At 39.2% G+C, this 14,786-nt stretch overlaps 3 protein-coding genes across 3 annotated transcripts; 1 reads left to right on the forward strand and 2 right to left on the reverse strand.

The window, feature by feature from the left end:
• Nucleotides 1–2,876: 2,876 nt before the first annotated feature.
• LOC131436601 (vacuolar protein sorting-associated protein 8 homolog) lies at nucleotides 2,877–7,451 on the reverse strand. Its single transcript, XM_058605416.1, has 4 exons — nucleotides 7,234–7,451; nucleotides 5,621–7,158; nucleotides 4,068–5,553; nucleotides 2,877–4,007 (listed from the first exon to the last, which is right to left on the reverse strand). The coding sequence occupies exons 1-4, from the start codon at nucleotides 7,333–7,335 to the stop codon at nucleotides 3,342–3,344; spliced, it is 3,792 nt and encodes a 1,263-aa protein (XP_058461399.1). The 5' UTR covers nucleotides 7,336–7,451; the 3' UTR covers nucleotides 2,877–3,341.
• Nucleotides 7,452–11,165: 3,714 nt separating this feature from the next.
• LOC131438096 (NADH dehydrogenase [ubiquinone] 1 beta subcomplex subunit 7) lies at nucleotides 11,166–12,151 on the forward strand. The gene is made up of 4 exons (XM_058607899.1): nucleotides 11,166–11,287; nucleotides 11,347–11,492; nucleotides 11,678–11,846; nucleotides 11,912–12,151. Exons 2-4 carry the CDS (start codon nucleotides 11,381–11,383, stop codon nucleotides 12,006–12,008), a joined length of 378 nt encoding a protein of 125 aa, XP_058463882.1. The 5' UTR covers nucleotides 11,166–11,287; nucleotides 11,347–11,380; the 3' UTR covers nucleotides 12,009–12,151.
• A 52-nt stretch (nucleotides 12,152–12,203) lies between these two features.
• On the reverse strand, nucleotides 12,204–12,903 carry LOC131438095 (protein PBDC1). The gene is made up of 2 exons (XM_058607898.1): nucleotides 12,763–12,903; nucleotides 12,204–12,706 (listed from the first exon to the last, which is right to left on the reverse strand). The coding sequence occupies exon 2, from the start codon at nucleotides 12,677–12,679 to the stop codon at nucleotides 12,224–12,226; it is 456 nt and encodes a 151-aa protein (XP_058463881.1). The 5' UTR covers nucleotides 12,680–12,706; nucleotides 12,763–12,903; the 3' UTR covers nucleotides 12,204–12,223.
• Between the last annotated feature and the right edge of the window lie 1,883 nt (nucleotides 12,904–14,786).

The raw sequence follows: 14,786 nt of genomic DNA on the forward strand, positions 1-14,786 counted from the left end.
GCTATAGAATTCGTTGAAAGCAATTGGTCTCTCATAAATTTCACCCTCAATAGCACCACGTTTGGCTAAAATATCGGCTCTTTCATTGCCAGGAATGGAGCAATGAGCCGGGACCCAGACTATAGTGATTAGATAATTATTGTTCAATATGTCGTTCAGGCACTGTTTTATTTTGCCCAGGAAAAACGGTTCAGTCTTGCCAGTCATGTTTGAGCGAATGGCTTCAATTGCACTCAGACTATCTGTGAAGAGGAAATAATGGTTTGGAATTAATGTGACGATTACACTCAAACTATATTGAACTGCTGCTAGCTCTGCTATATAAACAGATGCAGGTTCTTGAAGCCTAAATGAGGCCGAAACATTATTGTTGAACATACCAAACCCTGTCGCTTCTTCAATTCGCGATCCGTCCGTGTAAAACATTTTCTCAGAGTCAATATGCCTGAACTTACTTGAAAATATTTTTGGGATTTCCGTCGAACGTAGATGATCCGGGATTCCACGCACTTCGCGCTGCATGGATGTATCGAAAAATAAAGTTGAGTCAGGGACATTTAGGAGGCTGACACGGATAGGAATATATCTTGAAGGGTTGATTTCCTGTGACATATGGTTAAAATATACTGTCATGAATTTTGTTTGAGATCGAAGCTCGACTAGTCGTTCGAAATTATTAATTACCATGGGATTCAGCACCTCACATCTTATTAGCAGGCGTGATGAAAGCTCCCAAAATCGATCTTTTAATGGAAGAACTCCCGCCAGAACTTCAAGACTCATTGTATGTGTCGAATGCATGCACCCTAAAGCAATTCGCAAACAACGATACTGAATTCGCTCCAGTTTGATAATATGAGAGTTTGCAGCGGAACGAAAGCAAACGCATCCATATTCCATCACTGAAAGTATCGTTGTCTGATACAATTTTATTAGATCTTCCGGATGAGCACCCCACCAAGATCCTGTTATTGTTCGAAGAAAATTTACTCTTTGTTGGCATTTTGTTATCAGAAACCTAATGTGTCCTCCCCACGTGCATTTGGAATCGAACCACACCCCGAGGTATTTAAAAGTTAAAACCTGTTGGATCATTCTTCCCATCATATGAAGCTGAAGCTGCGCGGGATCATGCTTTCTTGAAAAGACGACTAACTCTGTTTTCTCCGCAGAGAATTCGATACCAAGATGAACAGCCCAATCGGACAAGTTATCTAAGGTATCTTGCAATGGTTTATGCAGATCAATAGCTTTGGGTCCAGTAACTGAAACCACACCATCATCTGCCAATTGTCTTAGTGTACATGGGGTTACTAGACAGCTGTCAATGTCATTTACGTAAAAATTATAGAGGAGCGGACTGACGCTTTGTACATTGATTGCAGTTGATAGTTGGTTAGATGGTGAAGGTGTTTTTGAAACAGGAGCACTGCATTCACTAGTTTCCGTTGTTGAGCGGTTGTCCTTGTTTTTGTTTGTTTTGTTAGTTTTCGCAGTTTCAGTGCAAGGTTTGCCGTAGTGTGCAGGTATTACCGTTCTTGCATATACTTCCTCTTACACTTCACTCACAGATCATCTCACCCATCAGGCCTGAAAACGACACAACCTCACAAAATGAACTGGATGAACATCGTTTGACAGCTATAAGTGGTTTGCGCACATGTTCAGTCTATATTATTTTATTCTATTTTATAATATTGCATTTCATTCCACTATATTATATGGTACACAAACCACCAATAAACGTCAAAGTTGGACTGCATTTACCGTTCGTTTGATGTCATCGTGTGGAACCCAATTGGGATACGTTCACTTCATTTAATTTCCACTTCACACTGGTAATAAGGGCCGGTAGTATGAAAATGAAACAGAGCTCAGTTAAGCCCTACCGGCCTCTCCAAAGCCCGGATGTTTGGAGCGTAATGCAATCAACATCTTATTCAAGTCGTTCCGTATTACATTCATTAAATACAATAATTAAGCTAAAGCTGCAACATATAACACATGGATCAATAAGTCCCGAGACTAACAATGGAAACAACATTTTTTTGCAAATTTTCTTTTTATTCATCAAGCCCGTAAATGTCGTCACGAGACGCCACTGGTGAGATCCATTGGAGAAAATATGACCACTATTTCCTGTGCCTCCGGAATCGGAAACTGGGATTCAGGGTAGCCGAAATCAGTTTGTTTGGCCGTCTACTGATAATGACTATCGAGCGGAGTAGTTTTGGGATCAGTTTGGATTTTTTTTTTCGTTTTTTTGTTTCATCCCTCTAAGTGATGGTAGAAAAGTTTTTACACATTTTCCCCTATAATTCCGAAACCAGAAGTCGGATCTACATGAAATCCACAAGCTTTGTGAAAGACCATGAGACCATTCATTTGAATCTATGTTTGTGGAAGTCGGTCACGCCATCTCTGAGAAAAAATAGTACACATATTTTGATTTTTTTGGACATTTTACACCATAACTCCGAAACCGGAAGTCAGATCCAAACAAAAATAAGGAATTTTGTATGGACTACAAGACCTTTTATTTAAATCTAGGTTTGTGAAAATCGGTTCAGCGCGCGCGATACATTTTGCGTACTCGACGAACTGAGTCGAATGGTATATGGAACTCGGCACTCCGGGCCTCGGTTCAAAAGTCAGTTTTCACAGTGTTTTCATAACATTTCTATATGAGAATGGCAAAAAGGGTTTCCCCAGGACTTCTCACATGACAATGGCACGAAGATGGAACATCCAGATAGATTTTTTTGCTTGTTTTCTTTTGAAAAACAACGCAAAACTATTTCCTAGTCGGATTGGCTGTCATCCCATCTTGACATAGGCCTACATTATATTATATTTCCAAATGGTGAAACGTTTATTTTTTGTTTTTTATTTCATTTCGCACATCGAACAACTTTGGTGCGGTGTTCCTTAGAATCCTACTAACACTATTCTGGGTAATGATAAATAACTGCAATATAATTGTTAGAAATTGATGCCTATTAGTTGAATGTCACATATAGTGTTTACAAGTATACAGTTCAGAGGATCCAATAAATAATAGTAATAGTAGCATAAACTGTTTGGACTATACAACAAAACTTGTGATTCAAGCATGTTTTTTTCTCCATTTAATCAAGTTTGTTAAAAATATTAAACATACCTAAATCATTTAAAGTGTAATTTGACACCGAAATATTATAGATAAGAGGAATAATCTAAAAAGCTTACCACGAACGGAGCTGAAATGGCATTCGGGTTTATGGTCGGACTCTCCGACGAAATCAGTACAGAGATACAAGCGTGAAAACAAAAAGCAGTCACTATCGAACCTACCAACCGGCTCACAGTCCGATCCGAGGTGGAGCACTGACTTTGAGCACCTCGGCGTCGTCACCGCGCACAGTTCGATTCATTCTTCGATCATAACGGCATTCGGAAGTTTTCACTGATTCCCGTTCGCTTATGACGGTATCACAACGGGGGCATCTCAGTTTGGTCGAATTGTTGGTTTGACTGGCAGGCGATTCTACGGTCGTCGTACAGAAACGACTGGCACAATCCTGGTGAAGTGCGTGACCACAATTTCCAAACACAACGATGGGATCCTTTGAAGCATTGTACAGCTTCGATCGGCAAATGATGCACTTGATCGATTTCACGCAGAGACCTTTCCGAGCGAATCGTAGATCCCGTTGAAGAACCGAGTGCAAATCTTTACCGAGAATGCGAGAAGTCGTCTCTAGCAAAACGGTTTCGTAGGCCGAGTTTGATAGCATGCCGATGAGAACATGCTTAATATCACCGAAATTACCGGTTTTTGTTCCCGATGTCAGTACCAGTTGGACCAGCTTAGCCAGATCGACAAACTCGCTGGCCGAGGTGAGAATGTTTTTCGTTATCTGAGTCAAATCACTTCGGGAGAGCACAATCTTTAGCAAAGAAAACCAAAGCTCTTCACGTTCCGCCTCTGAAAGTAGTGCGGAAGCGCGAATACATAGACCGGAAACCTGTGAAAGATGAATGTTGGTTGCGGTTCGAATTCTCTTAGAAGCAGAATGAAATCCTACCTGTAGGGCACACATCTCGGCAGTACTCTCCGGGGCATCTTTCAGTGCTTCCACTGCAATTTCGTATGCCGACTGATAATCACCTTGCTTCTCGTACAAATATATCAACGCTGTGCTCATGCCATGACTTCTAATAGTGCTGACAGCGAAATCCAACCGGTAGGAGTCATTCGATTTCAAAAATTCGATCACTTCTTCCGGTTGATACTGGCACAAAAGCTGCAGGTATTTTTCACAATCTCGTGTTTCAAGCTGAACCGATTGTTTCAAAAGTTGTCTGAGAAACAGAAACAATTTCTCGGGTGTGTCCACTAGCAGTTCCAGAAAGTTATTCAGATGTCTCATGAACAGCTCAGTTATAATTCTGGTTGTTTGTTCGACGTTGATATCCAGAATACGCTTGAAGTTCCGCTTTAGTAAAGGCAAAATTTGTCTTCTCGAATCCTCCCAGTACTGGGAGATGTACGAAAATAACTCGTTATATCTAAATTCGTCCAAAAGGTAACAGTCAAATATTTCCTCATATTGACCTAATTCTTCCAAAATAAACTCCGTTACTCGGTAGCACTTGCTTTGGCGTGAAATTCGTAACAATTCTTCATTCGAGATGTGACTGAGACAATTGGAACGTAACAACTCAAGCCAGGTTTGTTCCTGTTCGGAATGTTCTCTTCGGGACATTCCCGCATCTTCCCTCTCATGACTTTGCCTGGTCAAATAGGTAACCACTCTTTCTAGTAGTAAATCATTTTCCGGCAGCAGTCGGGTTGCTATTTGTTGGGCAATGAAATTCAGCAGACAGCCAATCTGTGACCAGGTGGCATACTCAGGAGTTAGAATCTCTATCAGAATATTAATGATTCGCTGGCGCTGGGAAAGACCAAGCTCACCGTTGAATTCTTTCTCCTGGAATGCAAGCGAAATTACGTTTAACGTTTCTCTAGTATCAAAATTCAAAAGTGTGCGCAAATAAGGATACGGTAGTTCTCCTTCGGAAGCTAGTTTCGAGTGTACTACGGTGAGACAGCGCAAAACCTCGTGTTTCACCGTGGCAATCATCTCCGGTGTAATATCCCCGGTGGGATAGCCCCGTCCAGCGAGACAACTGGATACGTACACCAGCAGGCAGTTCCCCAGGTGATGCGGGTCGTCTTCGTTATTGTCGTTTATCAGAGGAATCAGATCGGTCAGTGATACGGTATAATCACCCAGCGCTTTCGTGTTGAGATACATCTGTGCTCGGTACATTTTCTCCTTCCTGCAGATCGTTAGTACCTGATGCAAATCCAAACATTGCCAGTCGAGTTTGAGTATCAAATTTTCCAATCGTGCGATGAACCGTTTACGCCAGAATAAATCGCACAACACTTGAGCCACCGCCGGAGCGATCGAATCCAGCTCATCGTTTTCAATGTGTTTCGCTATGATGATCAAATATTGATCCGGCGTTGCTAGACGGTCGTACAAATCCTGCCATAGAGGATTCCTGCGTTTGAATAAACAAGCAAGTCGTTAGGATAGTCCTGTCAAAATCTGTGAAAACAAAAACTCACTTTTCATTGATCTCGATCAAACAGGCCACCATCGCTTCCAGGCAAACATCGGGTGTTTTCCTTGTGGACGCTAAGTATTCATCGAACATGCGAAGAATCCTTTCTTTCGCCACCGTTTGACGTCGATGTCTACCAGCCGCTGCCCTGTAGCCTTCCACGGCCAGTTCGATCGCTTCGTCCCATCGTTGCATCGAAGTCAAATATGATATCCGATCACTCCAGGCCCTTGCGCTGACTGCGTGCATACTTTTTCCTGCAAGCAAATAAAGCTGATTCCCATGAGAGACTACCGTGTTGTAACAAGCCGAGCCACCGGCTAGGGCAAGTGCAGGACTGACATTGCCTCCGGTGGCTAAACCTTTGAACTGGGCCGAATTGTACATCAGACCAACGTTGGTCAACTCGATCGATTCTAGTTCTTTGTTGGTTCGCACATCCGATAGATGCAATACTTCCATTGTGTCCATGCAGGCAATCGTTTTTGGCCCAAGCCAATGCAGTGCCAACAGTCTATAATTAAGCTGGATGTGTCTTAGAAAAATTAGTGAAATTCGACCACTGCAGTAACTAATTTGATGGAAGTAAAGATCAGCTCCTCGTGCGGCAGCCAGGACGGGATCAACGGTCCGAGATGAATCGGCCGCTTGAATTAGAACCATTTGCCAGGCCAATAATGGTAAGCAATCCGGATAGCTAGCCATCGGATGAAATTTGACCACTTTCAGTCTGGGTCGGATCATCACGACGAAAAACTTACTCAACGTGGCCAATGCAACGAGGGTATAATTTTTCAAGGAATGTTCTTCGTCACCAAGCAACAATGGTTCTATTGTACAAACTTCTCCACGGGCACCACTGAACAGACAGCGTGAATCACAGCCTCGTATCCCAAGCCGTCTGGTAAAACTCAAACTCCATACCGAACCACCCGAATCGGAGCACAACGCCAGGGCCGGTTTATTAGTCCACTTCAAATGCAACACTCCCGTATTCGGAGTGATAACTTCGTTCAAGGTTCGAATAACATCCCCTGTAAGCGTATCGATCATAAGAATACTCCCTCTGGCAAATCCAGCCAGCAATCTTGTGTTATCCTCGTTGAAAGCCAGTGCCGAAACGGCCCCTTGAGAGATTCCATCCTGGCAGCACCATTTCAAAGTTTGCGTACACTCAAACGCTAGGATATGTCCGTGAGAGGTACCAACGGCAATCATTCGGGAAACCGTGCAAGATGTAGCCAGTCCAGCATCAACTCGATCGACGGCAGATGTAAGCTGTGCGGTTACCCCTAACAGCACAACATGCCGTAGTATCGATTCCATTCGCATGTAATCGTCGCATAGCGATGGAGTGGGTGTTGATCCCAAATCTCCACGAACATAATCGCTCGCTGTGGCTCCGGAAGTTGTCGAAGCACCATCCACGATGCATCTTCCCAGGGCAGAAGCACTATCCAAATCACTATCAATCTCACTTAGGACACTTTCCAGCGTCGGTAATTGATCAACAACCGGTAGGGAATACTCTTCATCGTCCAGCTAAAATGAAATATTTTTTCAGTAACCACTCAAAAGTATACTTGATAAGGCTTATCAATTGGTGCTGCTGCCTACCTCCTCTATATCAAGCTGCAGTGATTCGGCAAGCAGACTGTCATTTGAACCATGATCCGAATCTAGCAGCGAGTGTAAAGACGGTGCTTTCAAATTATTCATCGTTTTATCTGTTCTTGATCGCACATTAACATGCCATCATCAGAACTAGTCAGTTGCTATTATTTTTCCGGAAAAACAGCACCGAAATTTTTATCACACGTACTTTGTTTTTCTTTCTGGCACGATAAAAGTGAAATTTATTAAATGCACGCTTCCTTGTAGCTATCCAAAATTGGGTCGCAAGTTTTCCAATTTTAGTAAAACCACCCGCATACGCATGGCTGCCAGACGGCTGACTAAACGCTGCCAGCTGGAAAAATATAGCTGGCAGACATTCTGGTGACCGACTGCCTCACCGCTGGCAGTTATACAACTCAAACGATACAACCGTATCCACCAGGATTTTTCCACATTGAAATCTTTGACATTTTCAGCGAAGGTGAGAAGATAAAAACGCTCGGCTAACTTAGATACAGGCGACATTGTTTTGTCAAATAGGATTTGACAACCGTCACTGAATCAATTTTGGTAGCCGTCTGGTGGCCATGGCTGCCCAGGTAGCCAAAACGCTATGCGGGCAATTTTCACCAACTATCCAAATCCCTCTCCATAAATATACACTCAGAAAAATAGTATGGTAACTGTTACTATATAGAGGGCCAACTTGACCATGAGCGTATAGTGGTTTTCAGCCGACTATGTAATCACATGATTTCAACAATAGTCAAGTTCATGTTTACTATGAATGGTATCAGCTCTAGAATAGTAATATTGAACAGTGTATTGTATGAATAACTAATACGATTGAGATTGTTAGCCTAACCATGACCGAATATTTTTTTTACATTGTAATTTTTGCTATAACCAGTGTCATGATATTTTTGACATTTCACTTCTAGTTATTTTGAAACTAGAAGCAGTGGTTGATTCAACAATGCTGAAGATCAGCAAAACATGAGCTAATGTTGAAAAGTTTTATGAATTTAAATTCTAAAATAAGAACAACAAAATAATTTCATTAAACTCTATTTTATTTTCGCATCAAATCAAATGATAATATACCTGGTGAAATATTGCTTAACATTGCTTGATAGCATCAGTTGATCCAAGGCTCTGTCCGGTGGAGTTTTTCCTAAAGCAGGAATTGGCAGCAGAAAAGAAATTATTAGCCAAGTCCAGATGCAAACCTCGATACCGATTTTCCGTCGGATTCGAGCGAAATGAATCCGGGAATCAAATGATAATCTTCCTTTTCATCAATCGCTTAATATTGTTTCTACAGCGACCGATAATGAATAATAAACCGTATACGAGATGTTGATTTCACTGGAAAAATTGTTGAAAAATTGAACTTCAACGACGGAAACTAGTAAGGCTACAAACTTTACCTACCTGCAAGACCTACCAAAGTACACAGTCACAATATAGAATATTTTGTTCAAATCCATCACTGATGTGTTACCCATGTACGAAATTTTCTGCTAAATTGTAACTTTATGTGACAATAACAGTATACCCGTTCATTGACAATTTGTATAGTCAGCACAAATGTAATACATAGTAGGTTGAAAAACACTATACGATAATGTGCTTACTACATAAATTCTGTTGATATGGACTACATGACTAGTGTTTTCAAACTTCATAATTATCTTTTAAACCATGTTTCTATTTATGGTAACATTATTATACTGTGAACATGTTTACATGGTAGCAATAACTATTTCGCTTCTCATATATATCAAGGCTCGAGAGGCAATTTCATCTTACTAAAAATTGTGATTTTAACTATTTGTTCTTATGTTTGAGATGACTACCATTGTCAGGATGACCATGCCAGAAAAGTCATAAATACAAATAGTTTAGTCAAGTCGTAGTCTTTGTTGTCTAGTAATTTATACAATACAGATGGTGAATATTCATATATGATTGTTGCTACTATTTAAGCGTATAGTTGAAATGACAATGAAGAACAGGTTACGGTTACTATGGTTTTTTTCTAAGTGTAAGGATGTATTTTCAAAATACGGAAAATGGACCCGAACAGACACTGATCTGGTATTGAATATCTAATACAGCTCGACTAATTTTAACCAGATTTTCGATATTATTACACATGCTGATTGGAAATAATTCTACGCATCGAGTATATATCTTTTTGATAATTAGTGGTTCAGGTAATTAGAGATTAATTTTAGATAAGATACATAAGTTAACTTGGCATCAGCAAGTCGACCGTTAGCGAATTTATTTTATGTGAAGTTTGCCTCGCACAAAAGGCATTGGCATTGGCACATTCATAGAAATTTCACTTTTCAATCAAGTTTTTCGAGCAGCTTCTTCGAACAAGCATTTTGTTTCGAGCAATTACCGAATAATTTTTTCCAAGCAGATTTTTCGTGCAGATTTTTGAATAGATTTTGTGGGCATTTCGCGAATGATTTTAACTTTTTTTTTAAATTTGTCATTTCGATTAGTGATGGGCGAGCGCTCACGAGCCGTTCATTTGAACCGACTCGTAGCAATGAGCGAACGAATCACGGCTCTTCAAAATTGATCCGCGGCTCTCAAGCAGAGTTGCCATTTTAAAATCTGCGTTTCAACTTGGAAAATCTGTGTGCCTTGGAAAATCTGTGTACGCCCAAATTTGATTGCGTTGTTGGTTAAACGATGATGTTTTCTAATGAAGCTGTCAAAAATACATAGGAACATTTATTCAGCAGTGAATTTTCAAAGAATTCTGTCGTAATAGGAGAAGAAAAATAGATTTTTTTCCAAATGGAATTTCAACTTATTTATTTCAATATCCCGCTTCCTCGCACACGGACACCTCTAGTTGTGAAACACAATTTTAGATCGCCCATACCGCTCATGCATTTCCGTGGCTCTCACACTCACTCTCTCGAACCGCTTCTCTACATTGACGTTTATTGAAAAACAGCCAATGAGCCGTTCAATTGAACCGGCTCTTACGAACGAGCCGCTCATAAGCGGCCCTTACACGAGCATTAAAAATGTCATTTTAAATGATGTCATTTAAATGATGTAATTCAAATTTGTTGGAAATTTCGTCATTAGTGCACCATTACACGTTCATTAAAATGATATTATTTTTTAGTAATGACATTTTTAATGACTCGTGTAAGGGCCGCTATAGAAATGAGCCGTATTGCCCATCAGTAATTTTGATATCTGACTAAAACTACGGCCCAACGCAAAAGCACTATTTAATCAACGTAATAGACTTTTAAAAGTATAACACGGGTAGGCTGTTTCTATGTATAGGGCGCTGGTCTTACAAATCAATTTTGGTGTGTTCGATCACCAACTTGGAAGGATTCTTAGTCTCAGTAGGATCTTGCACTAGCCATGCAATGGTTCTGTACGCTGCGGAGTCTGTTGAAATAAAATAAATTACATAGATTTGAGCACCAATTGCTAAAAAGAGTGTTGGCAAACATGTATATATCACGCGTTGCAAGCGAGCTATAAAAGATAGAGTATTAATTTCAATTTTCAATTATTCAAGAGCATTTTCGTTTTTCTATGGTAACGTGACTTGACAACCTATTCATTATAAAATCGGGTCTGACCATAATAGAAATTGTCAATAAGATTACCCGGAACGTCGATTTATCGTTTTATAAACAATAGGAAAGAAAGTCATGGAACAATAATTTATCCTCCAAATAATATATCTGTAAACGTGCAGATATAGTTTAGATTTATTCGAGAAATCAACACGACCCTTTTAAACTCAAATTTTCTCCTTAAAAAGGTATCACCTTTACAATATTTCGTCGTGATGAGCTCCATATTTATTGTAGAGTGACTATAGGCACTCTAATTTATTGAATTTATTGGTTATAGGCACTCTCTTTATTGAACCCATTGTTTTTGCACCGGGCGAGTAATCTGACATCTAATCTGTTTTTTTTTCGTTCATCAAAGTTCACAGATAACCCGTACAGCAAGAACTTGACTAATTCCAAATAAGCGCTAGATACTTGCAGTATGCTGCTTAAATTTTTCTTATTATGCTGGATTATAATAGTTTTCAAATCTTTGCAGCGAATACCGGGGATCTTCTAGTAAACTATCTGGTATGGGCAATTATGTTGCGCGGTATGTCACGAATCCGGAAGCAACTCCGGAACCGCTCGTAAAACCAAGCTTTGATGCTAATTTCGGATTCCCCAATGGTCGTAAAGAACGGGGTAAGTTTCGTTTCTTCTTCTCTGTTCAAGATATTTAACACAAGCCGTAGCATTCTCTTGATATGTAATGGATTTTTGTATATTTATGATTTATAATTACATAATAGTTAGAGCTCATGATACCCACTTAACAGATTCCAAAACAAAACATTTCTTTGTATTACAAAATTTGTTGAATTTTACAGTAATGATTGCAACGGAGCAAGAAATGGAAGCTGCTAAGGTGCCGCTTGAGAATCGAGACTATTGTGCTCACAAATTAATTGCTCATATGGCCTGCCGAGCTGATGTTTGGCCATTTGCATACAAATGTGCCCACGAGAAGCATGATTATCTGAACTGTCAACATGAAGAGTGCGTATTTTAGTATAGCTCTGATATGCTTAGTACTCCATAATCAATTCTTTGGACATTTTTAGTTACATTTACCGAATGAAGGAGTACGAACGGGAAAAGCGGCTGTTGCTGAGAAAACAGAGAATCGAAAAAAAGCAAGCTCGCGAACTTCTCGCCTGAACAGCAAGGAAGATTGTTGGCCAAATGGCTGCATCAAGATTCATGTTTGTTAAAACATTAGCCATTTTCTGAAACAGATCTACCACAATCATAATCTGTATATCAGCCGATTCGTTAATAGAAAAAGGAACCGATATAGGAAATGACTTTTTGATTGCTATTGTCATCCAAAAGCAATTCGTTGAAAACGCATGGTTTATAAATGGGAACTAATTTTATTCCTCCTTTTTACTTAAACCGCGAAAGTTCTGTCGTATGCAATCATTATGACCTTCCCTATTTCTTGCAATTTCTATCGCCCAGAATTGGATTCTTACAACCAAGATAGCATTGCCAGGTTGAAATTCTTCTCGAGCATCAGCTCTTAACAGTGTTCCATAGCTGTAATCTTCTAGCCGGTTGAATTTGTCCATGTAATTTCGCCACTTTGTTTTTCCTTCTGCGCTTTTCAGCTCGTTTTCGTTTACCACTGCAACATTCATGTCGGGGAACTGCTTACGGAACTCTTCATATATCTCGTTGTCATATGGTGTTAGGTGAAGTTGTCGAGGATCAACACTGCAAAGTAGGTTGAAATAAATCTCTGCATGTTCGACGGCTTTCATAGCCCACAGTTCCTCCACAGTGCTATCATTGGCGAATTCTTCTGCTGGTCTAGAAAGAACATCCATTTCTACTGTATATTGGTTGAAAGTATCCTAAAAATAAATAAAAATTTATTGCTTGCAGCTTTATCTAATATCACTTTGAATACTTCTAAACAACACAGAAAAAATGCCTCGAAAACTGTGTTACGAATATTTAATATAAATCTGAATCAGTATGCTTTCATTAATCCAACATGCATGCAATCTTATCATGACAGTTTAATCTTCGTAGCAGGAATGCCATATCGTACATATAAAAGTTAATGTTGTTTTCGGATAACTTTCTTTCTAGAATTATTCCAATAAAAAATTAACATTAGTTTCTTTCTTAGTGAAATGAAAGTCTATAACTTTATATTAATGGTAGAAAACAATACTAATATATTCAGAAAATTCAATAAATTAATTAAACATGCATTAGGGTTTGGAAAATTTGAACACACATCTGAAAAATCGGGAGCCAGGCTTCAATGATTTATTTTCTGTTTACTGTATATTTCATCGCACAAATTTCTACACTTTGAATAGAAAGTGAGCATTTCTTAATAGAATTATGTAGCCTTTCTAACTGTTACTTGGATAATAAGGGCATATTCAGGAGTGTTTTAGTTCTAGATGCATAATTTATGTCAGTTACAAAATTTAAATCTGGATTTTATAACAAGAAAAACTGGCAGCCCCAGCAGTGTTTTACTCGTGTTTCAAATATACAAAAAATAGAACGGCATCGTAGACCAGTTTTAAATTTGACAGAAAAACTGGTCGAATAAATAAAACTAGAACGGCTTGCTGGGGATACGTTTGTTTCAGTTTCAGTTATATTATAGACCACCCATATGAATCTCGCAGCTGCTGAATTTGCTCTAACAAAGGGGAAATCATTCTAAACTCTGGACTAACTCAAACAATAAAACTCATCTAATCCAAAATAATCTCACTTAACTTTTAAACTTTAACCTTTTTAATCCATGTTGAAATTTTCTGAACTTGTTAATCCTGTGTAATCCCTCGTAAACTTTTAAAATTGTATAAGTTAAAAAAAGGAAAAAATTTAGATTGATTGGATAGTAACAATAATATATACATACAACTTAAAAACACGGACAGATTGCCATGAAATAAGTTACATTCCAATTATAGTTTCAACACATTCAACAGATAAGCTGTTTCTTAAAGGAAGTCAATACTTACAAAAATGTATGTGCGTAAAGAGATTAAAATTATTTCATTCGTAATTATATACAAAGATAAAGGAAATTAATTCTTTCCTACTCAGTCATAGTCTAAACTAAAAAAGTGTTTCTTACAATCTAACAATTGTCGTTATTCTCCACTTAGACAAGTGTAAACAACATGAGTTATTATTTCCTTTGAATGTTCTGAAACAGAACAATTTGGTATAGAAACTTCGATTTTGCCAAAATCTCATTCTTAGTAATACGTGACTTCACATTTAAAGGGCGAAATTGTCATTCCATTTGTTTTCCTTCCGAATCCCTAAACTTTCTTAGATACACTGATTCCGCCCAAACCTTTTCAAACTTTTCTAAACTAGCTCAATCCGTCGCAATTTTTTGAGGTAGATTTCAATTCAGTGATATTTCATAGTGATCCGTTCGTCACCTCATCGTCCACCGTTCTCGTCCGTTTCTTTGTCAGTTGTTTTGGTCGTTGCTGTAGTTGTTGGCAGCAATGGTGTACCGGGGAAATTTGGCTCCCGGGGCAAAATAGCAAAGTAAGAGATTTTGCGCCCCCATCGTTAGTTTTGTGACAGCTGAACTCCATCTCCGGAAAGATGGCTTGGGCGAGTGAAGCAAAGGTCCCAAGGATTGATTTGCCGTCCCCCTAAAAACGTTGCGTCCGGGGCGATGGCTCCCTTCGCAACCTCCTACCGACGACACGACCTGCCACTCGTCTATCAAAACTGTATCGTAAATTTAACTACCCCTCAGTAACTGGAAATGTCAAATCGAAAACGCTAGTGAATTTTTTTAAACTTGCAGCACAAGTTGATTTATTTATTGATTTTGAATAACAGTCACCATAACCTTGGTTACTGCATATCGAAGGCAAGATGAATGTAAACAAAATAAATTTCAGATCGGTTATTATATTACGGAACATTTTAATG

Source organism: Malaya genurostris, chromosome 3, assembly GCF_030247185.1.
Source record: "Malaya genurostris strain Urasoe2022 chromosome 3, Malgen_1.1, whole genome shotgun sequence".
Lineage (NCBI taxonomy): Eukaryota > Metazoa > Arthropoda > Insecta > Diptera > Culicidae > Malaya > Malaya genurostris.